This window comes from Anas platyrhynchos, chromosome Z (assembly GCF_047663525.1).
Source record: "Anas platyrhynchos isolate ZD024472 breed Pekin duck chromosome Z, IASCAAS_PekinDuck_T2T, whole genome shotgun sequence".
Classification (NCBI taxonomy): Eukaryota; Metazoa; Chordata; class Aves; order Anseriformes; family Anatidae; genus Anas; species Anas platyrhynchos.
Genome location: NC_092621.1, coordinates 24,217,829 through 24,245,623, shown reverse-complemented (window position 1 = coordinate 24,245,623; position 27,795 = coordinate 24,217,829). Strand labels below are relative to the sequence as shown.

At 39.4% G+C, this 27,795-nt stretch overlaps 1 protein-coding gene across 15 annotated transcripts; it reads right to left on the bottom strand.

The window, feature by feature from the left end:
• Positions 1 to 546: 546 nt before the first annotated feature.
• On the bottom strand, positions 547 to 27,756 carry CDK7 (cyclin dependent kinase 7). Of its 15 annotated transcripts, XR_011806053.1 has the most exons (15): positions 27,466 to 27,752; positions 27,311 to 27,370; positions 26,107 to 26,140; positions 24,272 to 24,339; positions 22,718 to 22,786; positions 21,034 to 21,144; positions 19,779 to 19,897; positions 18,680 to 18,779; positions 16,670 to 16,756; positions 13,733 to 13,882; positions 12,516 to 12,663; positions 8,447 to 8,712; positions 6,458 to 7,935; positions 3,404 to 3,508; positions 2,135 to 2,270 (listed from the first exon to the last, which is right to left on the bottom strand). XR_011806053.1 is itself a non-coding variant. In XM_038170170.2 (12 exons), the coding sequence occupies exons 1-12, from the start codon at positions 27,523 to 27,525 to the stop codon at positions 2,047 to 2,049; spliced, it is 1,230 nt and encodes a 409-aa protein (XP_038026098.1). In that variant the 5' UTR covers positions 27,526 to 27,754; the 3' UTR covers positions 547 to 2,046. The 15 variants fall into 15 exon arrangements, 5 of the variants coding, with proteins under 5 accessions (XP_038026098.1, XP_038026099.1, XP_071887775.1 ...); XR_005261572.2 differs by lacking the exon at positions 3,404 to 3,508 and having other exon boundaries at positions 2,137 to 2,270; XR_011806052.1 differs by lacking the exon at positions 2,135 to 2,270 and having other exon boundaries at positions 2,507 to 3,508.
• Positions 27,757 to 27,795: the final 39 nt, after the last annotated feature.

Genomic DNA, 27,795 nt, shown 5'->3' with positions numbered 1-27,795 from the left:
AGAAATTTGATATTTTAGGAGAAAAAGCAGGTCATGTGATGAACCAGTGTTGCATAATTCGGTGTTCTGCTGGGGACTGAAAAGCCCACAATTACTCTGAGGGTGTAGTTTATGGAAGGCAGACAGGTGCTTTATTTTTGATGGCACTCTGACATCCATATATACTAGTTAGAGACGTGGTATTTACCCATATCATAAGATCAGTTTTGTCAATCGGATGGCAAAGGACACCAGCTCGCACTGATCCTACAGAACCCTAGGCAAGAGTGCAGCTGAGACCCGTACTTTGTAGGAGCATCAGCAGCCACAACCTCAAGCGAGGACTCCTCGGGTCAGGGCTGAGTCTAAGCACAACTTCTCTAATTTACAGCCCCTCTCTGTAAAGACAGGGCCAAAGAAAAGGAATCAAGGACTGAACAGTGTACAGGAGAGTGGTGTGGCCAGCTGTAGAAAACCACTGTTATTTTTAACTTTGAAACACAGTCAGGTTCTTGAAGCATGTGGTTGAGACACGGCAATACACAGAATAGTAAGAACTAAGCAAAAATGTGTTCTTTTTCTATTTCTGTTCCAGACTTCTTGTACAATCACAAAAAGCTGACTGGTCAGGCATGGCTTAATTTCCACATCTGCAAAATTAAATCAAAACATGAAAGAGAATCTGAGGTTTTATTTAAAAATAAACTGTCTTACAAGAAGAGGCTGCATAAAGGTGACATATGGGTGCGGTGGAAGAGTTCAAGCATCAGCATATCAGGAGGTTGGTGGTGGAGAGAAAAACCTTGACTCACACAGTGCAGTGTTTTACTGCTTTGGGTCACTCTCCGTATTCTCAACTAGCGTGGGGGACCAGCTGTATCCCAGTCTCTGACAGCAACAAGAGGAGCTGGATGAGCTAACAGGAGCTGGTAAGAGACTGAGCTTTGTCCAGGTTAATGCCGTGCTTCAAATTCACATCACTGGAGACTCCTTGCAGCACCCCAGGGATGAACGCTAATTTAGCAGCTCACATCCGGTGCCTAACCCGAAGTGTTAGCTCATGGTGCTGCCCCTCCTCAGCACTCCCAGATTAGCTTCATGCTTTGTGTTGATAGCAGCAAGCCTTCAGTGGGCGGGAAACGCAGCTCCACGCAGGTCTGTTCCTGCCAGCACTCTTATCACTGAAACAAATGAGCCTAGCTTCTGCACTGAAGAAAACAATGGAGATCTGTAACAGACTTGCCAGTCAGTAGGCCAGAACACCCCAGGGCTTTGGGATGTATGCTGTGGCTTTTAAATAAAAAAAAAAAGTCACTAGAAATTCTTGAACTTTCCTGCTGTGTTGCTGGCAAGGATTGAGCAGGCTCACAGCTAAGCAATGAGCAGATGCTGCTGCGTGAACAGAACTGTCACTCTGAAACTATCCACGCATTTAGAATAAGGTTTACACATCAAACGTAGATTCTGAAATCAGAAATGGCTGTTGTAGTCCCCTAATCTGATTACCAGCCAGAAATATTCAACCAGTAATTCCTGCCTCTTTACCCTGTTGGCAGGGTAAAGAGTGTCTCCTTGAGGAGGAGCTAATTCTGATTCATGGCATTCAGAAATCTGATGGGAAATCCATAGTTTCAACTGAGAAAGGCAAGAAGATTTGGGTTTCCTTCATATAAGGAATTCTAGCAACACTGATTTACAGAGATTTAATTAGTCAGGACAGGAGAAAACAGACCTGTGCCAGCCCCAAAGGTTATGCAGCCGGAGCTTGTGACACAGGGGGGTGAGAGGCTGAACGGAGGCATCAAGGGGCCCCGCAGGACACCTGAGGGGTACCCAGGAGTGGACTTCAAACTCTGGTCACAGTTAATGTGCTGGAGAGCAAGGAAAGCAGGGAGGGAAGTGCTTGGTTAGAAGTTGTAACTACACAGCTTTTTCCAGAAAAAACACTGTTAAGAGCCAGTTGTGCCCTGGGAGCAAGCCAATTTCCTCTCTCAGTGTGTATGCAGGCAGCACAGCAGAGCCTGAAGCCCCAGACACGTCACTTTGAGCCACCTACCTTCGAGCAGCCTACAAAACTCTGCCTACAATATATCTGACCTCGTTTCTTATGCACTTGTAACCTTCTGGTGGCACATCAGCTTCGCTGAAGCTAGCAGGAAAGCCATTACGCTTGGATCCCAAGTGTAGTTTCGCTTGCAGATGTTGCACCTTCGCGTGTATCCACTTCACCCATGCCCGAGTCATTTCTACAGGGATTATGTAGAAACAGGGACTCTCACTGTTCCCCTTTGCTGTGAAAAGAATGCAATATTACCAGCTCTATAGAGGACTCAAAAGATGTTAGTGATGAAGCAAAAGGCTCTTTGGCACCACAAAGGGAAATCATAACTTAGCAGGAACATTTGAGGACTCTGTGCTTCCTCAGGACTTGCACAGTATAAACCAGATCTCCATATTTTATTGTAAGAGTATTAGGAATTGTACCGTTTTGTTCACACCTTATGAAAAGAAGCTGCAACTGGGAATGATGCTTTTACTGTTCTGTAATTCCATGTTTTTTCAGTAATTAAAGAGATTTTGGTTTACATCAACTGGCAACGAGAATAATGCAAAAAGGCTGCATGTAATGAGGACAAAAAACTTCACCATTTGGCCATGTTTCAGCTGAAATGAATGAAATACATAATATCTTTCCAAACGTAAATGTGATCAGAAAGAAAACAAAACCAAAATCTATCGCATGTGGTGGTGACACATACAATTAGTTCATTTTTATAGCATACATTTACACTTCATATGCCTATTAAAATATAAGAGATTTGAATTCGCTTTTTAGGTAAATGTATATTTTGCTTGAGCCTAGGAGTTAGACACCCGTCAAAAACATGGTTATGGGAAGGTGGGGAAATGTGTGTCAATGCTCATGCACATGTTCTGGAAACAACCACTCAAGTCCAAATGGGACCTTTTACATAGCTAATGACCTAACTGCTGCGATGTTTGCTGGAACAGTGTCCTGTGGAAAAGGTATTCCAGTTAAAGGGAGCTCCACGCAAGGGTGTGAATAGACAGTCAAAATAATTTCTGCAACACCTAGCAGTTTTACTTGTCAGTGACTGAAAGACCATCCCCATCTCACAGTCCAGATGGCTGCAGGCCACAAAGTCAATTTTTTCTGAAGTATGCACCACCACCTGGTAACTCAAAGTTTCTTGGGGATGATAAAGCACTTCTTCCCAAATCCTCCTAGGTAGCCAAAGGCTTCCACAACCTTTGGAAATCTTTCAGAAGCCAGCATATCTAGGAATCATGTTGGGCCCAGTACCCACAGCACAACGTAGCCCAGCTTGTAGACCTGACAAAAAGCAGCTGGGAAAAGCCCACTCTGACACAAAGCATGCTGTTAGCAGCCACAGCATCTCACCTGTTTTAGTGCTTGGCTGAGGGCAGGAAGCCCAAGGGCAAGGTATATCCCATTCCCGTGTTTGACGAGGGCACTGAGATCTTGGCTGTTACAGCTTACTTGCATCTTTGTAAGGAAGGGAAGGGAAAAAAGGAGCATTACAATAATGGCTCCAGAGTTCACCGACACTTTGAAAAACATCTAAATTTTGTGTTGTTTTATGATGTTTAAGCTCATAGGAGCTCAACTTTCACACTGCAGTCAGCGTCTCTAGGGGCTGGAAGTATCTTCCACCAGCAGCTTCAGGAAAAGAATCCGTTGGTTTGGCATCCATTAAGATTCTTACACAGTGTAGCATTTGTTGCTGCTCTAATCGTATGATCCCCTTCAAGGCTGTATGTAGATATTGTGGGGGCACACAAAGCAACCGTAACAGAAAAGAAAGCACTGGGACATCTACTGAAGCAAGGCAAGGGCTCTACTGCAAACAAAGAGACACCTGAAATACAGATCTCTGAGATGGGGTGGGAACAGAGATTGCCTGTGCATGTGCGGCCAGGTACACAAGTGTAACCAGTCTTTCCAGAACATCAGGTTGGTCATAACAACAAATGGTGGTATCACTCACTACATCTTTGTTAGTGACCCGTAACTCACACTCATCTTTTCTAGCAGGTAGGAGTTATAATTAAAAAAAAAAAAAGGAAAAAATTCCATGCATTTAAGTAGTCAAGTTTGGTTAGATTCTGATCAGATTGTTTTACATTGCTTGTTAGATTTGTAACAAAACACTTCATAGTAGTTGAAGATTTTAATCTTTACACAAAAAAAAACAGCATTTCCAGACAAATTTGCGTAATAAAGGTTTTAAAGAATTATAGCCTAATAAACTGCTTTTTTTTTCCCCCACTGCAACTCAAATTTAACATAGATTAAAACCTGCATTTTCTATTAATGAGGTGCAACAATTAAACCTTTCTGCATAGGTAACTTTTGTAACCAAACTACATTATGATAGCAATACATAGCTGTGTACCGAACTCTACAGTTGATGCATTTGCACATTTTTATTGACACTTTTTAGCCCAGTACCATGTACAACCAGTTATAAATGTCATTCTTTCTGACCTGTTAAGTGTATGCAGTCCAACTTCTAATTCCTAAATCAGGTTTTAATTAACGACATCTCAGGTTACTTAATGCCTTCACCTTACAAATAACTGTCATAGACATTTAACTCTGGTGGCACTAAGGACACATTGTGCTCGTAGGAGACGGCAGAGTTCCCAGCCACATTTACACATTTCTGACACTGAGGTAAGCAGCCAGCAGCTGGGAGTCTGGTGCTGCCTTATTTACCCTTACTGGAGTTAATGAGTGACAGATGAAAGAGAGAAAACGTGCGTGCCCCCAGGTTACTAAATAAGGTCAAAGTAAAGGATCTTATTCAAGAATATGAAGTAATGCAGGCATTAACTACATGCTGAGAGTCAGGCCAGTTTCCCATCCTCACAGGAGCTCCAAGCTGGCAGAACAAGGACTTTCAGAAAAACAAGTATCAGGAAGACAGTTCAAATTGTTACTGCATCTGACTACCTGCTTCATGTATCTGACAGACACTACCTCCGATGGCAGGAAAAATGTGTCTGAATGTATATCGACATCTGAACTCCTGCAGTTAAGCTTGATGGATGGCCTAAGTACTATTGGAAGGTACCTGCCTACCAGTCTGACCCAAACTGGAGCTTTTTCAAAAACGAAGCACACAGTCCACATTCTGTTTTCAAAGTCAGGTCACTGCAACTGCCAGAATCCCTACTAAAGTGGCACAAATCTCCTGGAGTAAGCAATATACCACATTCCATTACACGTAAATTAAGAGCAAAATGCCATCTTCTCCTCCTCCTTTCCTTGCATACCATTCTGTTTTTATGGCAGTGGTGAATGCTGCTTGTATGCAGGTTTCTGGGTAAAGTTTGAACTGACTGCACTAGAAGAAATAGTCACAACACTGGCAGCCTCTGTGCTGACTACACAGCGTGTTTTTCAGGACATTCTCACGCAGGACCTGCCTGCCTGTCTGCAGATTCAATTCTTGTAAGGAAGACAGAAACTCCTTAAGTAACTGTTTGAAAGAATAAGGGTTTCTAAAAAGAAATAATTATTTGCTGAATAAGTTTCTCACAAACGGAGTAAAAAATAAATTAAAAAACTTAGAACTGAACACAGAGATGACACGAGGATATTTCAATAGCATCAAAACTTATATTTTATCCCAGTTCTATTTGGGTAAGCTTGACAGAGAGATACAAAAAAAGATGAATGAAGTTTGCACCAGTGATTGAGATGTGTTAAGAGAAATGCAAGATGGAGTTCTCAAGCTAGCAATAACAGAGCTGCTGCTGGTGCCTTCCAGGTGGTGGTGATGGGTTATAGGGAGAATAAATCTAACACCCATCAGGCCTTTGGGAAGAGAAGAATCAATATAAGGTTATCTTACACAATACTGTCTCTCATGCCCCGAAGAGCTACAGCCATACATGTCTCTTTCACATCCTCTCATACTACTACACGTCATTACAGTCTGTGAAGAAGAGTGTTCAAAAAACTCAATTTAGCTCTCCGAGAAGCTCCCCATCTCAACCAAACTAAACTTAGACCTGATTTATCCTGTGATTTTATTACAGCTGCGTGGAGAGAATACCTTACCTCAGACAGAGTTGATATAATACAGTATGAAATGCAAGGAGAAGTGGAGGAGGTTCAATAAAAAACAACCTAAACCACAGCTTTCTTGTAGTAATTCCTCCCTTCTATCTGAGAAGCAAATAATATGAAGTCAGGTGAAACCTGCTACAATTTTAGAGGTTTGTAAAGGAATCATCATACTGGTGTACATGGAGCATAAGTGACCATACACCAGAAGAAGTGGCCAAGCAAGAGTTAAGAGAATACTGTATATGCAGGAACAGGGACAGTCACAAAACCAAGAACAAACACTGGCAGAAGCAAAGAACTAGCAGAACTGCCTGGAGTGCTCACAGTATGGAGGCTATACCATAGATAAGAACGTACCACAAATGCAAAGCAGCAGTGTTACACCTCATCCTGGCTCTAAACTTCTTTGTCAAAAGAGCATAGAGGCTGGAGGGATCATACAGTGTTGGCACTAATGAAGAATCAAGGAGATGAGATGAAGACATGACAGCTAGGAGTCTTGCCTCTCCGTGTTATCACAAGTAACCCCAGTCTCTGTGAGAAAACAAAATCAGTTTTGTTTAGAACAGAGAGCACGTTCCCTTTCTGTATTGTGTGTTCTTACAGTGAGTTTTGCTGCTTTTATTGTGGCAACATAGAAAGGAAAAAAAAAAGGCTTTATTAAATTATATAAGTAATATCAGCACAATCTACAGAAGTTACTCAAACTCCAGTAGGTCTGAAAGTGGCTCACAATTTAAAAAAAAAAGTGATGAGGGCAGGGAAACTGTCTCAATCCAAGAGAGAAGGCATTTAGATTAAGTTCCAGTTTGTATAAAGGCTTATCTTGTACACTTGTGCAATTACATAAGCACACATATTGCAAGCTCAAGACAAACCATACATGACCACCGTTAATCTTAACAGAAGCCAAGTAGGTTGCAACAGTTATATATTTAATGTGCTGGTGTGATAAAACAGATTGTCCAAGCTGAAGCATCGTTAGCATGACAGAAAGCTTGCAAGGTAAGCTAGCTACAAATTTAAACAGTAGAGATGACCAGTTGCATAGTAATTGATAGTCAGCAGTAGTCACAAATGCTTCTTCCAGAGTTCTGACCTAAGTCAAGAGTTAAGTCAAACTATCCAAAAGACTGAAATCAAGAAAAAAATATTGTGCTGATGTTTTTTCTAATCTTATCTTACTCTGTGGTATATGTACACTTAAGGTATGCACAAAACCACCATTAAGAGCAAAGTTTAGTCCCTGACACAGAAGGCTTCGTTCACAAACACAGATGAAGTCAAGACATGATGAGCTGCTATATACACTCACAGCACACAACAGCCTTACCTGCAGCACACAGTATGACAAATGAATTCCAGTGTGGGATTTGGAAGAGAATGGTTCCTGACCTTCTATTATATAGGAGCACTGCTTTTTTAATTCAAGTCTTCTGTGATAGACACATGATTGGAAGCACACAGGTCAGCAGCATAGGTTACAAAATGCTCAATGTCCTCTTTTCAACCTCTCTTGCAGAGCACAATAAACAAATGCTCAAATTCAGTATCTACTTGACAAGTTTCGCCAATAGCAGCTTGGAGGATTGCTCCTTGTTCTACTGGAAAAGGTTCCCTTCAGGCCAGGGTGTGGTCTAGGCATATGCTGTGTTTGACAAGAAAGGAATGAAGTAACTCTCACGGCAGAGCTGGTACAACACAAAATTGCCACTGCCATACAAGCTCTATTTGTTATGCTCAAGAGTTAGGCATGAGTATACTCACTGAAAGATTCTGTACCTGTATTAGTGGCTGAATGTTTCAGGACTTTGAAGTCCAGTCAGAATGCTGCTCTAGAGAAGATGAATGCAAAAAAAAAAAAAAAAAAATTACAGTACTCCTAACTCTCTCTTCCCTATTGAGATTAACATATTTTTTAAACCTATCCCTGCCCGAGGTAGGACTGCAGCTCTCCTCTTAGTCCCTCAGCCTGCACTCAGGATGATCTGTGATTACACAGATAATAAAAAACCTGCTATAACTAGTATAGAGAAAACATTCATGAAATAACATTGTTATTAAGGTCTTTGTAGAAATTTAATTTTCACTCACCAACAACCAGAAACACAGTAGGATATTGCCATGAACAGAGTACGTTACTGAGGGAATAGCAACTGCTGTCCCTTTAAGGCCAACATATTTCCAAGTTGGCTGATGGTACAAGTAAATTGAGTTATTTCAGCAGCAAGATGATGGTTACTAGTCCTCTACAACTTTAACTCTTCTGCTAATATACTTGCCATATACATTAAAAAAACAGAATGCTCAAAGAGGGTCACAACTGGGAAAATGACAATGGCTCACCGGGTATCCCTGAGATCCACTGCACAACAGGGGAGGGCACGCAGTTAGGCTGCGCATCAACAGCATCTACTGGCTTGTTTCTATCCACTGAAGAAGTCTGGTTGCCCAGCAGCCACTTTGCAACACAGTTATGCTGGAAGTCAGGCAACTTGAAGAGCTGAGCACAGTATCTGCACTATGAAATGTTCAACAGCCACAGGTTGACAGGAGGGCTGGTATAGTTTTCCCAGCTGGATCTCCCTCCATCATTTATTGCAATCTTGAGGCTGTGAAGAAAACAGTATTTATATGCGCTCTCAGATAACTTTTCCTGGAAGACTAGAATGTGTAAAAGAAACAACTTCACATTCAATCTACGCATCATATTGTTTTCAATGTAGTAGATGTGTCCTTTGAAAGTCTTAAGGCGTGTCAAATGAGAGCACAAGCAGACTCACTTGTTACTTCACTGGCATATTAAAAAAAGAATCCTGCCCTTCTCTTACAATGATACAGTTTTTCCAGCATGTATTACACATCAGACATATATACTTAAGCTCCAGGTGAAAAGGCTGTATTTGCAGTTTTTCTCCTTGTTTTGCAGTTTTGCATCTATACAGGATAGCACGATTCAGCATAAAGGCTTTGCAAAATTAGGCTGTGTAAATCTGTAGCCAGCAAGTGTCTTTTTATGGAATTCCTACCTCAAAGCATGGGTCGAAGTAATGAAACAGCAAACCAGAAAAAGCAATCTTGCTGTTTTGTTCAAAAAAAATTTATTATAAAAGAAGTTAATAAAAACTCAGTTTCAGTTACTAAAATCGCATTCACATTTTACATATAAAACAAACAAACAAAAATAACCATCCAGTGACTATTACAGCGTTTTTCAATGGTTGGCACTCGGGTCATATGATCACTCATTTTCATCCACCATCCACAGCAATCAAAAAATCAATTTTTTTGGTAATCCTGAAAAGTGTAAATCACAATGTTACCAAAGTAAAGGGGTTCAGTCCCCTCCTTGAGTTTTTAATGCTCATTTAATACTATTCTTCACATTCATTTACTCCAAGCTAGTTAATGCTGTCTGCAGCAGCACAATATTTCTATTTCAGTAAATCTATGGGGGACTGCCAGAATCAAAGCCAACTTGCATCAGTAGCTGTACTCCATATGAGTCCCAAATTCCATAATTATGGGTTAATTGCATTTGGGATACATGTATTTCTCTTTGTTGGTATAAAAAGTTAGCCAATTAAATCTATTCTAAATCTATGAAAGGCAAGCTGTTCTAAGACTTAACCCTGCCCTACTGCATATACTCTTAATGATCTTTTTTGCATACTGTCTGCAGGAGGTAGCGGCCCTTTTTGTCTATGACTCATTCTTTAACCGTGTTTTTGTTAGTATCAGCTGTAGAGATGCAGGGAACAGCACTTTTCTGATTCCATTCTATCTGTCCTCTCCTTTACTCATGTGCTATTTAATTATAATGTAGGTAGCTTATACCATCGTTGCCTTGTGGGATGACAGATATGAAGTTTGCTATGGGAGGTCCAATTGTTTTTGCCTGCCCTGTAAGCAGAATTGTCCTCTAAAATACACTGGCATTGAATCATTCCCATGAACTTTAACGGAATACCCAAACAGCAGAAGTTTTTAATCTTAGATATGAATGGACTTTTTTTTTTTTCAAGCCAAAGTAGAATAGATCTGAGATTAGGTAGGTTTCCTACACTGTGTTGACTTCAGGAAGAGTTTATTGCTGTTATCTTCTACATTCTGTTTTGTGAGTTTACAGCTCTGTAGAAATGCAAATCTGCAGGACTGGAAATCAGTGTTCTGGGAAAGAAGTGCTGTATTTGACTATGTGTTTTCCAGGGTGGAGAACATGGACAATGATGTTATAATAACATCATTGTCTCCACATACCTCACAGATGAGCAGTAAGTGGTAGCAATAGCTAGCAATGATGTATGCTTAATACTTTGTCATTCATTTAGTTCGTGAGTTTTCCCCTGACAATAGTTTTTTTGTTTTGTTTTGTTTTGTTTTTTTTTAAATTTTCCCTGAAGGGTACAGCCACTGCACATTTAAGTTTGGTGAACACTCCTGAAGGCTATAGCATTTTGTTCTTGTGGAACAGCAGCACTTCATGGGGATGTAATTTCTCTCTCCCAGAAGCAAGCCTCTGGTGCCAAGATTTTGTAAGAGGGCACCCACTACTAACTGCTTCAGTCTACTCTAAGTTCTAGAGTGCTGCCTCAACAGGGCTGAAGGAGAGATGCTATGCAAGATGCAAGCACAGCTTAGTTTGAGAATTTCAAAGGATGAAATTTATTTTTCTTTGAAATGACTTCTGCACATTTTCGTTCTCAACAGCACTAAAAAATGCCGTATTTCCACCTTTATTTATAAATAGACTGTAGGATTATTGCTCTTCCAAACTAAAAGCATATTCACATTTTAACTTGATGCTCATGCCATGTAAGGTCATCAAACAAAATCCAGGGTAGCAAGCTTGCTAGCTCTAATTTTGTCTCTCTCCTTTAACGTCAGTTGGGACTAGGAAATATACCTTTGGTACACTTGGGTTCTATCAGCCTAGCTAAGGCAACAACAGAACATAAATTTTCTGATGTGCATCAACCAGCACTGGGAGGAAACAATATACTTTTTAAACTGATATTCAAATGTCTCAGGAAGCAATGATGACTTCCTAAATGCCTTAGTTATATCCAATCTCAAACCTTATAGCATTTAACACTGATTTCACCTTGCTGAAGATGAGACTTTTGTAAAGACATTAAGCCAATTAGTGTTCTAGTTCTGATACAGCTCTGGGAACCTTGTTCATTGATAAATTAAATATTTTTAAGTCGCAGAGCTCAGGGAAGCACTTCCTCCTCTTTCCTGTCCTTTAGTTAATTGGCGTATTTTGGGGCATGGACTCGAAAACAGTAAATCACAGATCCTCACATGGTGTCGCAGAAGGAGATAAAGAGCTTAAATTAAGCAATTAATTACATACGGGAACCTGACAAGTCATGGTACTGAGGTCACCAGACAGTGTGTGAATAGTTAAATGATTAAAGATTCTAATGAGTTAATGCATTTTACTTTTAAATTGACAAAGACTATCAAACAATGAATTGAAGTGCCTAAAAAGTAAGCTAAACTCTAACAATTTATCTGTCTGAACTCAAGAGGAAATGTACTTTCATGCAAGTATTTGCATTCCTAAAATATATATGACTTTAGTATCAAAGAGCCTCGTACTGACAAGAACAAAAAGCTGACAATAACCTGACAGCTGCTATCTAGCAAATTTCGGCTGTCAAGGCAACAAACTCCCAGTTTAAGACCTAACATTTGCCTCTCTGATAGAAGTCTGCCTAGTCCAGTGTCTGACAGAAGTCTTGAATCCTTAGAGCTTTATTACTATGAAGGTAAGAAGCATGTGCTACTGTCTGGGGGAAAACCGGACATTCCATATGGAAATTAATATTAGAAAATAGGTTTGCCTTTTAAAAGGATCACTGCAATGTGCTTAGAACTTCCTTACAGAGTGATCATAACACTTAACTTGCTTAGTCCAAGGGAGACAGCAGAAATCTCTCTTCTAAAATCTGATCTACAGTCTCTGATCTGTCACTTAAAAGAATGAAATACCATGTTTCTCTCATACTCTCCTCCCCCCATTTTCTCTCTCTCTCCCTCTTTTTTTTAAAGTGACTTCCACCTCAGTTCAGTAAAGTGTCTCGGGAATAGAGGGTCTAATAGTTGCCTCTAACTTACTATGTAGTACCACACTCCATAATGGAAATTAATGGTATTAAAAATTTATTCTAACAAATAGATTTCAAAAAGCTTTTTTTTTTTTTTGTACTAGTTCTGCTAGAACACAGAACTAAGCCATTCTCACCCTGAAGTGTTTATCCTAAAATATAAATTGTCAGAGGGCTTCAGATGGTGCTGGTGCCCAGTTGTCCATTCAGAAGGTTTTTGTTCTGAAACACTGGAAGCATCACTTCCCCTCTGAGCTTGTAGCTCCTATTTTAAAACAGGTGAAACATTAAGACGTTACCTTGATCTATTCCTTCTGTTCTTTTCCTTTTTAAATTTGGAATTGCATTTTGTTGCTCCTTTACAGCTTCTGCAGGACAGTTGGGTCTGGGTAGTTGGCTTCCTGGAGTGGGTCCTGGTCGATTACTGAAATACTTCTGTTTCAACGCCTTAATGATAACGGAAGAAAAATAACCAAATAATTAGTATATAGCATCAGAACTCCATATATTGAGAAACTATAATGAAATAAATCACTTTGTATGGAAGGTGTTCTTGGTACAAATCAAGGTTCGGTGTTCTCAATTATTGCCATGGTACTTTGATTTTATTAGACATGCAATAATTGCGAACTGATGTTTTTAACTTGTACTGAGACATCTAAACATCCAAACTCTAGACTACACTGCAGGAGATTTTGGAGATATGAACTTCTTGTTTGTACAAAGAGCTTACATACTGAAAAACAGATGAGACATGAAGATAAAAAATAAAGAGTAGAAAAAGGATTAAAATAATATGATAAGATTTAGGGTCCAAACACCTGTTTTGCTAGCTTTTAAGATAAGTCTTCCCCCACAATTTCTTTAACTGTGTTGCTTCTACAATGTAAACTGCAAGAAAAATGTAGTTTGAACTAGAAAAAGACCAACACAAGTTAACAGGGATAGTTTCATGTAGCAATATTACATACCCTATTTTAAACTTTTGGAGTTCCACAGGTTCCATAAACTGTGGAATATGGTCTTACCTAAGCTGTCTCTTAGGTAAACATTATTCTTGCTTATGCCAATAACATAGTATTCAGATCAGGATGCTGGTTAAAATCATCAGATTTCCAAATAAAAAGAGTCAAAGAAGTTTAAATAAAATAGAAGAGACTAGATGAATTAAGGATGAAAACCTTTTAAGAGCAGGGAATGAGACCTGCTACACCAAGATTTAAGTTGCAAACTTTAGGTAACTGAATTTAGAATATCAAATATAATGATTGTCTGTAGACCATGACTCATACACCTTTATTTACATTCTCTTTATAATTGGGCGTGGAGATTATTAGTGAGAATTGTTCATGCCTTTCAGAGTTCTCTGTATAAAACACTGGAAATATATTTCTAACATTTCAAAGACAGGTACCTGACATTTCATTTCAAACCTGGTTTACTAGCTTCAAACCACATTTATTTGATATTAACAGTAGGTTAATGAACATTAGGACACAATGCAAGCATATGATACCTGAGTAGCTGTAACCCTAGCACAAGGATTAAAAGTGAATAAGCCTTGCAGAAGACTGAGCAAATCATCACCAGCTGCACTGAAGATATGCTGAAGCGGCATCCCAGGGAAAGGCTTAAATGTGACATAATCTGGAAGACTTGTCATATCCTGCAAAGACAAAAATGGGATGCAAGTATTTTCAACTTTGAAATAATTCACCTTTTCACTTATATTGGTACAGTTGTTTCACACTTTCCGTTTCCAAGCAATCTGTCCTTCCCTTGCAAAAAAAATTGCTAACAATGAAAGGAAGCATGAAGGAACTTCATAGAGTGAGTGCAGACAAATGAAGTAAAACTAGCTTTGGCTTTTCTCTTGCAAACTCACATGGTAGAAAAGACAAGTTTCACTAAAGAACCAATCTGTATTTTCTCCAATGTAGTAACAGGCTGTCCTCAGAGTTTGCTGTTCATCACAACAGTTTTAAGCTACTTTTGAAATGCAAAATAGTTAAAGTTTTACTTGTGGAATGGAGGGAGGGAACAAGAAATATACCAAGCAGTTAAACAACAGATGAATGGCATACTTTTATCTCCCTTAGGTACAAAAAAAAATAAAAAATAATCAATCCCATTTTATTCAAATTCTATCTTAAAAAATTGCTATAGACAATTATCCAAACATCTATAAGTAATTTAGATCTCTAAACATCACACTAAGTTTATCCAACCAAAATAGAACACTAACACTGAAGTGAAAAATGTGTACAATCAGTCTCAGTTCTAAAGGTTTCAATTCTCAAAATGTGTGGGTTTGCAAATTAATTTGGGAATATCATCTCTGTTGTGCCATCAAATCTCCTATTCTGCTTTTCCCACCTGTTTCAACTCTTCTCCCAAGAATGCTGAAATGTCACTGCAAAACAACTTTGTACATTTCCTTTAGAATCTCAGCACGATGCAATTGTGTGGGACTAGTACTGCCTTCTATTTCTCCATATGGCTATAGCTCCACTTGGTGATTGTGCACCATTTACAGAAAGGAAAACCAGCACAGAGAGGGAACACAGGCAGGATGTGATTACTAGTTAACAAGTACAGAGGATGCTTCCACAACTTAATAAAACAGGACAGTGGGATCAGGGAATTCAGAACTCCCCAAGCCCTCTGGAAGAAACCATCACTGGAGAAACTGTGTCCTGTTTTATGTCAGCCTGCCTTAAAACCATGGTATGTGGGTCACTGTGCATTGTGACGCTATGTTTGGCTAAGCATTAGTGAACGACTGCATTTACTGTCATCTTGATCCAAGTAATTGTGCTACTGATTTGTATCTATTACTGTACTGTTACCCAGATAAATTGTTTATCCCTACAGTTGTTGGTCTGGTGTCTGTCACCACATCCTAAACTTTTAACTTGATTGGTTCACCTCTGGTCACAGAAGGGGGGGGGTATGGTACACAGCATCATGACCTGCCAGGGCACCATAGTGGTTGCCTTAATTGAGTTTTTTGGAGCCTTGCCCCACCCATAGACACCAGATTGCCTGATTGTGGGAACTGCCTATTCTCTTTCCCTAGCTGCTTTGATTAGAGAAATTCAAAACAACAAGCATATGCCTATCCTTCACTCATCGTTTCAGAAACACTTAGCATAATCTGTATAGAGACAATGCCTTTTGTCTCCCTACAAAAAGAATTAGGTCAAACCCAGTGGAGTACTCAGGCTGCAGTAGAAGATCAGACTTTCATTGCTGCCTGTGCTTAAAGTGTGTGGTCTAACACAGAGACATGAGTGCATTGCATGGTCCCCCTAAAGTAGCAGTATGTGCCCAGGAAAAGCTTGACCAGCAGCCTGAAGCTACATAAAAAACGGACTTTCTGAAACAAAAATACATAGAAATTTACATGCTGAGTAAGACAACTGGTACTGAAATAATTCTTAAAGCCCAAACCAAACTTAAGAATCCCAGCATTTCTGGAAACCCAACATGATGCTAATGGAGGTACAACAAGCATCTCTACATGCTTGTCCACAAACATAGCACCTGCTTTATGTGGCTAGGTATATTATAAACTTATTACTGTGGATTACTTAACCTGATTTGGACATAAATAATGTGATGGGTGGAGGGGGGGGGGCCGAGGGAGGGGAGATGCCATACAGATTTCAGAATCAGATACCCAAACCCCCACTTTATGATCTGGAATCTGACTACAGGTTCCAGCAGAAAATATGGACTATATTTCTGGGTGTAAGTAGCTTAGAGTGAATGAGAAGTGCCCAAAGGACTCCTGGTTATTTCATGGCCAATCCCACAGATTTGGACTGAGCACAGCTAGGCTGGTCATCATTCTTGCTTTAGATGCAACCAGCATGGCAGATAAAGGGGAAGCTGTCCCAGTGAGACCTATTGGTACCCACTAGTTAAAAAGGGTCCACTCAGAGGATGGATACTGATTTGTATTTATTACTCCACAGTTACTCTGAGATGAACTATTTATCATTAAAGCTGTTAGTATGATGTCTCTTACTGTCTCCCAAACCTGTAACTTGCCCAGCCTAGCTTAAGCTCCTACTAATTGCCTTCAAGAGCAAGAACAATTTAAGTCTTTCAGGTTAAAGCAGATTAAATTAATCAAGCATCTCAAGAACATTAAGCAAATGCCATTCATTTCACACCAATAGCCATGCGAAATGTGGACCAAGAAAAGAAACCAAGAATCTCCATTAACATTGCTTGATGCTAACAACATTGCTATATTAAAAGTTTGCCAAGAGGAGGGAAAAAAACTTGGCTGCTTGTCCTCTTTCTTTTCAAGATAAGGCAGTTCCTTCCTCAAAACCTACTAAACTAACTGGTATATCACTTAATTTCAAAAGCTAAAACAAAGTAAATGTAAAAAAGCAAAACAAGGAAAACTAATGTCAGTGTGTTAAACAAAAAGACTCACAGGCCACTGTTCTTCTGTTGGAGTGCCCAGTGTTTCAAATATCCTTGTCAGCTGGTCAAGATCAGAGTCTCCTGGCAAGAAAGGAACCTAGGAAGAACAAAACAGAATTATACAACATAATTTCTCATTGAATTAGCTTCTGAACTTCAATTCTAGAAAGCAACTTTGAGTGCCTCCTCATAATTGCATTGTACATTCACAGCAAAACATCTTTGCTCACTAGCTGCCCACAGCAAAGTAGAGGATTCCTAATCATTTGAGGATTCCTAATGATGCTCAAATAGATTTTGAAGGTTTCTTGCAACCCAGGCTTAGTATCACTGACTCAATAGCATAGAAATAAACATATAATTAAACTACCGCCACATTAATATAAAATCTTTCTTTTCCTGTGTTCTTTTCCTTTAATTTCACATCTGAGCTGAAAGTTCAGTCTGTTGTTCAGTGATCTTTCCAGGATCTACTATCTCAAGTTAGGCTTTGTACAGATTCAAAACAAAGTAAATTGTAACTGGACAGCTAAAATAACAATAGACTAATAGAATTAAGATGACATTGAGGGTGGATGGTGACTCATACCCACTAAGACAGAAACAGTCTACCCAGTGTCACGTATCAATTAGATTAGGCAAAAGACAGAAAAATGAGATTTGTCCAGTTGGAGTTGTAGTTTGTGCATCAGGCACACAATGAAAGAGAAAAAAACTTCATGAACTAAAGTAAAATTAAGAAGAATTAGAGGCAGTATTTAAATAATTAGGACAGAAAGAACATAACTATCCCTGCTAGGAAGTGCATTCAGTTCTGGTGTCATAAAAATTGATGGAACATCAAATTCTTTCACAAAGCTCCCAGAGGTGCATTGTCCCTCTATCTAGTTTACCCAAGAAGAAAGAGATAAGACACATTTAAAACTATAATGGTGATAAAACACAACCATAAACACAGTTTCTGCTTTGTGGGAAACCAAATTACTCAATAGAATTCAACAACATATTTGCTTTCTAACTTTCCACAAGCTTACTGAACTTTAGAGAATCTAGTCCATGTTTATTTACCCATTACTAAAGCTGTGTAGACAACAGCCACTATAAATTCCTGTTTCTGAACCAGCAACTAAATTGTAACAGCACACTTGCTTGTATGATAAATCATACAAGGTAAAAGACATTCCAGGGTGTTTTCAGACAGACCAGTTCCCCAGTCTGGTTCATGACATGGTCACACAAACATTTAAAGAAAACAGCAGAAGCCACTTAATTGTGAAAGGTTAAGTTATAGTGCAGGCTATTTCACGCTTTCAGCTGTGTCTGTACCCTTGCCTGCCACTTCCTACCTCATATTTTCATGTTCTCTTGACAGAGCTACATAATACATTGTTTAATTCCATAAAACATACTTAAGGATGATTACATCTGTACACCTTATTCAAGAGTGATATATTAGAATCCTGTCGGTTACCAGGATTTCTTCAAACTACTTCACTCCAATTTGTTAAGCAACCACAGCTTAGAATAACATCAGTACATCTCCTCATGACAAATAAACCCATAGTTATCGTACTGGTGCTAATTATTTCCAGTTACCGGGAAACAATTTGTGAGGAATAGAATGTGAGTATCTGTGTTGCCAGATTTCCAGAAAGATCACAAATGAAAACGGATGGAAGGCTGTATGAAAGGTAACATTCAGAGGACTGGAAGAGTTAACTGCTCTACTTACCTTCCCCAAGGCAGGATGTGTGACAGTTTGCTGCAATTTTTTGCTTAGCTGTTCTTAAAGACTTCCAATGATTGTGACAGTTATGTAACCTCAGTCTATTTGAAAACTTCACTTTCCTTACAGTTAACAAACTTCTGGACGAAGGGAGGGGGGAAAAAGCTTTATTTTCTAGAGAGTAGCCTAACTTCCTTTTCCTGCTACTGTTACAGCAGAGAGGAAGCCCGCACCTAAAAGCTGTAGCGTAACACACTGAAGAGCAAATATAAATGCTTATATTTGAAAACTTACCCTGAGGAGCAACTCTGCTAAAATACAACCGACAGCCCACATATCAACACCAACACCATACATTCTAGCACCAAACAATAATTCTGGGGCTCGGTACCACCTGAAAAGAAAAAAAAAATTAGGAAAAAAAATCACCTGATTCTTCTGATATTAAGTGCTGTATTCAGTAGTAATGCATGAACTACAAAATGGATTCTGCTCCTGACTGTGTATTTTTCTAACACTGAAGAATTGCAAAGTCCTTTGTTAAAAAATAAAAATAAAAAACTGTTCCTCACCACAGGCACAAGAATAACCACAGATCACCTACAGTTTCAGCTGAGCTGTTTGACAAGCAACAGAACTGTAGACGTGCAAAGGAAAAAGTAGGCAGGTTTGCAAGTTATAAACCATAGTTTTCTTTAAATTTGACATTCATGAAGTAACACAGAGAGAATTCTTTCCAGCTTTTAGAAACACCTGTAGCAACAGACCTAAGGATTAGTTCTGTACAAAATAAACCTTGGCAGTAGTTATTTAAAGCTGCAAAGAAGATATGGTACATACTGCATTTGAAACTACGGTATCAACTCTGCCTCTTCAGTGAATGAAGGTGTTAAAAAGGAACAATTTTGCCTAAATAGTTTTAGCATTGCAGCAAACAAAAAGAATTTTTTCTTATTTTGCAATCCTCTACTCTTTAAGAGTACATGTCTTAATTAAGCAGGTCATAAATGACATTGGTAAACCCTTTGTCTCATGTTTTTGTATCATAACATGCCTAACTAAAAAAAAGACTCTAGATCACAAGATTAGCAGCAAGTAACAATTGTCTTTCTCTGAAGACTAGGCTTATAGGTAAATGAGTACAATTTTCATGTGCTTCAAAGGAATGTCATACCATAGAACAATTGTCATCGATACAAATTCCAGAAGCTCTTACAGACTTTGCCAAATAATGCTGTCTTGTGTTTTCTGTTTTAAGACTTTTCCCCCTACAGATATATAATGAGGTATACACTAAACTCTAAACATGTTGATTTGACATGGTTTATTCCAGGAGGCAATATAAAAGAGCTACACAATCAGTGTCTAAGAAACAAAACAGAGTATGCCTTACCTTGTTACTACTTGGTGTGTATAAACTCTATTTGGGCTTCCAAAAGATTTTGCCAAGCCAAAGTCAGCCAATTTTAAAACCCCACTTTCATCTAATAACAGATTATTTGGCTTAAGATCCTGTCAGTTTAGAAAGAAAAGAATTAATCCTGTCAGTTTTGATAAGGACAAATATATATTGAACCTCCCAGCAGGTGTCCAGAAATGGCATTCTAAAACTCAGCGTTCTGATTCTATTACAAGTTTACATAGCAACGAAAAACAAACAAAACACAAAATCAAGTATTTCCTTATACATGAAAATCAAAACTAGCCAAACACTCCTATTTGAATATTACAATACTTAATCTCCAAAGCATAAAAAGATGATCAGTTTTGCAGGAATATTAGTTTTACTGCATTGATTGTCAAATCAATAACAAAGACCTAGCCAATTTTTTCAGACAACTGTAGAAATAATGAATCTGGTACAGTTTAATACAGTAATGGTGTTGTGGGTTGGCCCCAACCAGAAGCCAGGCAGCCCACACACCTATGACCACCGATACCTTTAGTGGGTCAGGGGAGAGAAAAGGAAGAGTAAAAGCAAGCAAACTCATGGATCGATATAAAGGAAGTTTTACAGGTGCAGGAAAGGGTAGTGGTGGGGAGGAAAGCAATGGACGCAAAGGAAATCACTCATCTCCTCCCACAAGCAGGCCATTGCCCAGGCAGTCTCTAAGCAGTGGCCATTCTTCCCCTGCCTGATGCTGAGCATGATGCTACAATATACAGAATACCCCTCGGGCCAGCTTGGGCCAGCTGTCCCTGCTGTGTCTGCTCCCAGTTTCTGGCCTAGCCCCAGCCAATTTGCTGGACTAGGGACAGAGTGGTGGAAACTGAGAAAGCCTCGACAATATACAAGCACTGCTTACCAAGAGCAAAAACACCAGCGTGCTATCAACACCATCTTGGCCACAAACTCAAAATAGAACAGGTGACTACGAAGAATATTAACTTCATCTCAGCCAGACCGAGTTCACAGTTCTAATTAAAAAGTCACATACTTGAGATACTTTTATATATGCGCCTACCTGATCACCGTGTGTAACTCTTAGCATTTCTGGTGTCACTATTGCCACTCCATAATGGCTAGCATGAAGTCTTACACATTAAAAACCTATGAATTTCAAAACTATCTACGTTCTTAGACTCAACTTCTACCAAATGTGACTTTCGTTACAGGCATAAAGGTTGTCAATTTAGTGCATGCTTACCCTGTGTAGAATCCAGTGCTGATGTAAATATTCTAATCCTTGAAGCGTCATCAGCATGTATGCTTTGATGTGAGACTGAGTCAACACAATACTACTATCCTTTATAATTACCTGTAAAGTGTTAAATTGATAGTGAAGCTTATCATGCAAAATTATCTTTCTCCAGTTCTTTTGCGAAACAGTTATTTTTATCCTTTAAGACAAAGTTTGAATTGGCTGCCGTGTATGCGCTCCTGTTCTCATCCTTTCTCCAGAAAAGTGTGTCTCTTCTGATTTAGTGACCAGAAATTTAAACAGGGAAACCAGACAGCCTATACGAACTTTGCATAACCAGCAAATAAGAAAATTAGGGAAAAACTTAAGTTTATCATTTTAACTCCATTCCAGTTTGGTACCCTATCTTACAAGTCAAAGATGTGCAAATAAAAATGTTAAATGTGCTAATCAGATCAAACAAATTATATTCCTACTTGTTGTTTCTTCCTCTGTGCAAATTAAGCATCTAACTTTTGTAAATGTATCCTTTTCCTTTTCCCTTTTCAGGAAGGCAAGATACTTTAGCCCCTATAACATATTTTAACAAACCTATTCAACATTCAGCATTCTTTTGTCTTTAACAGTATAAGCATGACATTGACATAGAGTTTTAATACTTTCTACATTACTTCCCTCAAATTGCTTGCTAATATTAGTTTGCAGTTCAAAAGCAGCTTTTCCCAAGCTTTAAGTTGTTTGAGATTTACAAAATAGCTAAAACTATACAAAGAATTTCAAATGTGCAGCACATTCCCAGACACAACAGGCTGCAGACCCAAATGTTGGCCTCTGAGTGATACCACAATGCAAGTAACTTACAGAGCATTTTATTCATTGTTGTACACTGTATCTTCTTCATTTCTAAATACTACATAGTTACTAAATAACCAGAATGAATCCTCTACAAAGTGTACTTGTTACTGTAACTTCTATTAGCAAAAAAACTTCTGTCTCACATTCCTCTGGGCTTCACAAGCCTGTCAATGTTTTAATATTTTAGATGCTAGCCCCAGTGTTTAAAGCCATACCTGTAATGGGTTAGCTTAATAAATACATCAACTTCCATCCAGACTATGGACAGATACATAGATCTGACATGACTGCTACCTACAACAGTCTTCCAAAATGAAGAAGCTGCAACAAAATATATGATACAAAGCCTTCAAAAGACAAACTAATTTAAGATCTTGGAGAATGAAACACCTGCAAGATTCAGACTCAGAAGTACGCAGCACTGTTATGTTTAAAAGAAGGGTGCAAAAGTGTTTGACTTTTAGCATCAGATCATCACTTGGTATACTTTGCTTATTTGGTATACCACGCTTACTTGTACATGTTTTGTGCTATTGTGCTTGACAATTGCATTCTAAAAGCCTAGCCTGTGACCAGAGGTTTCATGCTCTACTAAAGACCCAGAAAACTAACATAGTAAACATAATTTGTTTCCTGAAGATTATTCTGACAAAAAAAGTATTTAGAAGCAGAGGCATTTTGAGAACATAGAAGAACCGTACAACTGTTCAGGCTTTTTAGAGGCATAATCTTAATCAAGTTACGCAATTAAATGTCATCTTTCTAGAAATCAGTAAGTATAAAGCTGTTAAGTACTTTTTTCCAAAAGCATTTGAAGATACTGAAATAATCTTACCTCTAGATCTGTTTCCATAAAATCAAACACCAAGCTAATATTGGATTTGTGGCCAAACGCATCTATAAGCTGTAAAAACAAAATATATTATGATGTATTATACTCTCCAACTTCCAGTTTTCTACAATTCTACACTGTTTTAGTCTGCCTGTGGATTTTTAGGTTGCTGTTGGGGCTGGGGCAGACAAGCACAGAGCAACTATTGCAAAGACCTGATAATCAGAGAGCAGTATAGCTCAGACACCTTAGTTTTGTCTCAGCTCTGATTTTCTTTAACATAACCTGTAAGAAATTGCATCGCTTCGGTTCTTCAACCTGCAATACAAAACTTCTTACTTAGTTTAGCTTCTTAACTCAGTTGCCAAAGAAGTCCCCGTCAAGTGTGGTAACATTTTACACAACTGCTTTTCCTTTCTGAAGTTAGAAATTTTAAAAATAGGGTTAACTTCACCACGTTAACAACAACAGAAACCCTAACACACACCTCTCCCCATACTTAGCTGTTCTACAAAACTCCTACCCTCTTCTTGAACGAATTCACGAATGATCACAATTTTGCCAATTTCCTTTTAGAACTGCTGATGCTATCTGCTTCAATAATACCTGTGGTAACAAATTTGAGAGATTCACTATGTGCTGTGTAACTTAATACAGTCCTCCCTCCCAACCCCCGAAACATAATGTGAACACATCTCCCATTTCTAGTATTGTTTTTTTCCCCCCCGTATCCTTTCTGCATGCACTTTACCTGCTACCTCAGTTTTGTAGACCTCCCAACACCCATGAGGAATCCTCAACTTTTTCATAAAGGAAGTGCTCCATCCCATTACCATTTTAGTTGTCCTTCTCTACATATTCTCTATTTTTGATAGCTAAAGCAACTGTTTTGAAAGTAATTTCACAGTCCAGAAGAGTACTGTATTTCCAGTCTGAAATTTTTAATAAAGTATCTGGAAAATTAGTATCTGCTCTAATACTTATGGCAAAGCTTCAAATGATCTACATTAACTAATTTTGAAGTATCTTCAGCTCCAGCTAATTATCTGTAAGTCAATCTGAATTATCTGAAAGTCAATCTAATCAAAACCAAAAAGACACAGGCATTACTCCTACCAACAGGTTTTCAATATCAGCACTAAAACCTAGTAAGCCCCGTGAGTCACACTGTAACATCGCTTACTAAGCTTGCTTTTGCCTGTCATTGGTTTCACCCGAAGGTAGCAAATTCAGATAAATTCAGTATTGCATTCATATGCATATCTATCACAGAGATGCAGAGTCAGGCGATTTAAGTTTCCACAAGTCTTCCCACCTTTAATTTCCACAAAACCCAAGAGGTGTTTTGTGGAAACAGTAATAGGAGTTCAAAATTAAGGACTTTGTTATTGAAATAAGTGTTTTGCCATAATAACTGTTTGACTGCTCATTTTAGGTGACAAACAGCTACAATAAAATTAAGTAGCATCTCCACAACCCAAATAATTCTGAATTTGTTTGAGATTGTACCAACGGTATTTGGGGACCACTTCTAGAAGTAGCATTCATTTTACTTACACCAATAATATTTGTATGGCTTAGCTCCTGTAACAACTTTATCTCCCTGAGGGCTGTCCTGTTGATTCCTACATTGACAAAAAAAAGATGAGAGAACAAAATTAAAAACTTTATCTTAAGCTTCAGAGAAACCTCTCATTCTGTTATTCACTGATTTACTATTAGAATCTACTTCCTCACCACTCATCTACTTGTCAAATACCAAGTACATCGCTATAGATATGTTGATTGCTGAAGCCTAAATAAAGGTGGGTGTATACTTTTTTCATAGCAAATATATCATGAGAATCAGAAGATTCAGATTACCATGTTCTTGAACAAGCCTAGAAAAAGAAAATTGTTTTGTTTTAAAATAAAAGTTACTTCTTGCAAATATTAGTTCTTCAATGTGTCATTTCCAGAGGGAGGCACAATGGCAAACTTCATGAATCTCTTCTTTCTGAATCATAGAAAGAACGTAGCATTATTTAGAAAGGCTGGAAGTGCACGCTTTTCTATACTTGTATTGTGACAAAAAACAGTAGAATGGCCAAAGCCTGCTCATCTGAATGAGAATCTTATAGAGAGATTTTATACAGAAATCCTGGGGCATGCACTTTGGCAGTCACACAAGCTGCACCACATCAGACCCTGATTCCTGGGTCTTCCTTCGAATAATGCTGGTATGTATGGCTCACACAACTGGCTGGCAAGCACACATTCCTGTAGCATGTTGTGGAAGAGTTTCAGCTGCACGTGAGCTGAAGAAGAGTGTTCTCCCAAAACTTGTGATCTCATTCAACATGTAATATTCCAGCAAAGCTTTGGGCAAAGCGATGGATTAACCTACACTCCTGCTTTGCCTACTTTAATTCCAATTTTAGACAGGCACCTGAAAGCAGATTTTGCCTGCTGAAACCTGCTGTAGCACAATTCTTGGATTCAGAAAAAAAGTATTCCAGGGTGTTACCAGATAGCACAAGGAAACCAGACACGATTACTATTTTTTGAACTGTAGGTTTAAGCCAAAGGTAATGACTGTCTTTGAAGGACACTAGCCCAGTGAAGACCAGTTGAATCATGACTCTGTGGCGGTCAGCACAACTGGTAGACTCTGGAATGTCTGAAAATTCATCCTTAGAATGAAATTAGAGATTTGAGAGTAAAAACTCATCACAAGAAGTTGGTTCCCTGAAGGATGGCAGTCTACACACATACTACTGCATTTTTGGGCACCACATGGGTAAGTAAGAGATGACCATAATTACTGGGTTTTACTTGCAATACCCATGCCTAAAGACATGTGGCTGGTCAGAGCACATGATCAAAAGACACTGCTGCATGGGCCTATTTCTCAACACAAGAAAAACAAACACCAAAACCAACCCATACAGAGACAAGATTTTTAAGATTTTGTTTTTATGAACTTTTGTTCCAGCGTAAATCACAAAAATGGCACAAAGCAAACATCTGACAACAGAGCCAAGCACTCCCACCTGTCTTAAATATTTAAGGCATAGAGACACATCAAAACAAGACAGTATTCTAAACTCAGTGCTGTGAATACTATTATTCTATATTGTGTTATTATTCTACTTAAATTGAGAAGCTAACTGGTTATATATACACAGTTAGCCATGGTAGATGTTATACACAGTTACAAAGAGTGTGCAGATATTTCTGTTGCTTTTTTCTGTCTCTCCAGGTTGGGAAGCAGCCCTCAATTAGACCTTACACTGAAGGAGTAAATAAAGCTCATTTTTCCTCAGCCAAGCTACAGTGTGAAAAATTAACCCAGCAGTTTGCAGAAACAAAGAAAACAAAGCCACACAACATGAACTTGTTTTAAAACTTACCATCTTTAGCTTCTGATCTATTCCCAAGTTTAATCTGAAAAGAAATGTTTCACATTATATAAGGTTAAGCCATCTGCGCCAACAGTTAGGGTACATTCTTCAGTGTTATTACTCTAAAACAGAATGAGTTTTAGCACCAGAAAGTGTTTTACCAGCTAGGCAGTTTTTTCTTCAGAAGAAAATTGATTCCACAGCATTAACTTTTATGAAAGTTGAGAAACATTCATGATGGCTGAAAACAGACATGTTACAAACTGGCAGCACATAATGCTTTGTACTGAAAAAGCTTTATGATACCAGTACCAAGCCCCTCCCCTGGGAGAAGTGAGGCCAAGAAACTGTCAGTCTTCTCAGAAGGCCTTACACCCTGCCCAAGTACAAAGAGAACACTAATTTTACTAGAATCATTCTGTCTTGAGCATTTGCTGAATGAACTTTCAAGTACTGACATTTCCAGGTGACAAAAATAAGAAAAGGGTACAAGCAAGCAGGTACACTTTTTGCAACAGCTGCTTGTATTAGCAACCCTGCAAGAACAGTGTTGTAACGCTAAAATGGACTGGTGTATACAATAGTTACTTGTTATTGATATGGTTCAACTTATCTAAGTAAACCTCGGCTCTTATCTAACCACAGTACCATAACATACAGTTTCATCCCTCACAAAACACTGCTAATCACCTCTTTCTAGTACAAAAACTTCCCGTAATCTCTTCAAGTAGCATGAAATTAAACACTTTATGACAACAGCAGTTTCAATGTTTGTATTTGAACAGCTATACTGAAGATATGAGAACACTTTTGCCAGATTCTGCCAAAAAACTGCCCTCTATAGTTAACCAGGAGTAACATTCTTGGACTGAAGGAAGTAATGAACAGCAGACAAAAAGATTTAAGTAGGAAGCTTTTACTAGGGACTAACAAAGCCTTGAATTCGGAAGCGTGTGCTTTATCTGGTTTTAATGTGTAACAAACCATTTCAAGCTGCAGGCAGGGTAGCCCTTCAGAAACTCAGATCTAGTAGGACTGAAGGTCGCCTTTCTTCTTAGAAAAACACCGTATTAAAGGCTGCTGAAGAAGCGGGGTGCTTGGAGAAAACGCTGCAGATAAAGGAAGAGCGCTCCCCCAGCCACTGCGGGCCCGGAAAGTACAGCACTGACACCAGACGGCCACGGCGCGGGGAGGGAGGCACGCCGGCACCCACCTTTTTAATAGCCACGATCTGGTTGGTGTTCTTATCCCTCGCTTTGTACACGGTGGCGAACTGCGGGGAGAGAGAAAGGAAGAAGGGCGAGACAAGGCGTGACGGGGCCGGGACGGGGCCGGGACGGGGCCTGCAACGGGCCCCGGGCCGCTCACCTGCCCCTCGCCGAGGAAATCGAGCTTCTCGTAGCGCTTGGCCCGCGCCCGCGCGTCCATGGCTTCCGAGGGAAGGAGCGGGGGGGGAGATGCGAGATGGCGGCGGGCCCGCCGCGGGCCTTCGACACCGCCTCGCTCCCAGCCCGGGACCGGGACCGGGACCGGGACCCGCCCCGGCAACCGCAGGCGCCGAGGCCTCAGCTCCGCCGCCGCGCGTCACCGCCTGCGCCACGCGGGGACCCAACCGTCACCGCCCCCCCCGTAACCGTCACCGCCCCTATAACCATCACCGCCCCCCGTGACTGTCACCGCCCCCCGTAACCGTCACCG

Excerpts from the sequence above, each read along its gene's own strand:
- CDK7 (XM_038170170.2), bottom strand. The coding sequence starts at position 27,525 with ATGGACGCGCGGGCGCGGGCCAAGCGCTACGAGAAGCTCGATTTCCTC. Across the intron at positions 19,898-21,033 it reads AGCACTGGATTCTACACAGG|GATCTTAAGCCAAATAATCT; the intron begins GTAAGCATGCAC and ends CTAAACTGACAG. Across the intron at positions 2,271-12,515 it reads AACAGAAGGAATAGATCAAG|CAAAGGGGAACAGTGAGAGT; the intron begins GTAACGTCTTAA and ends TTCTTTTCACAG.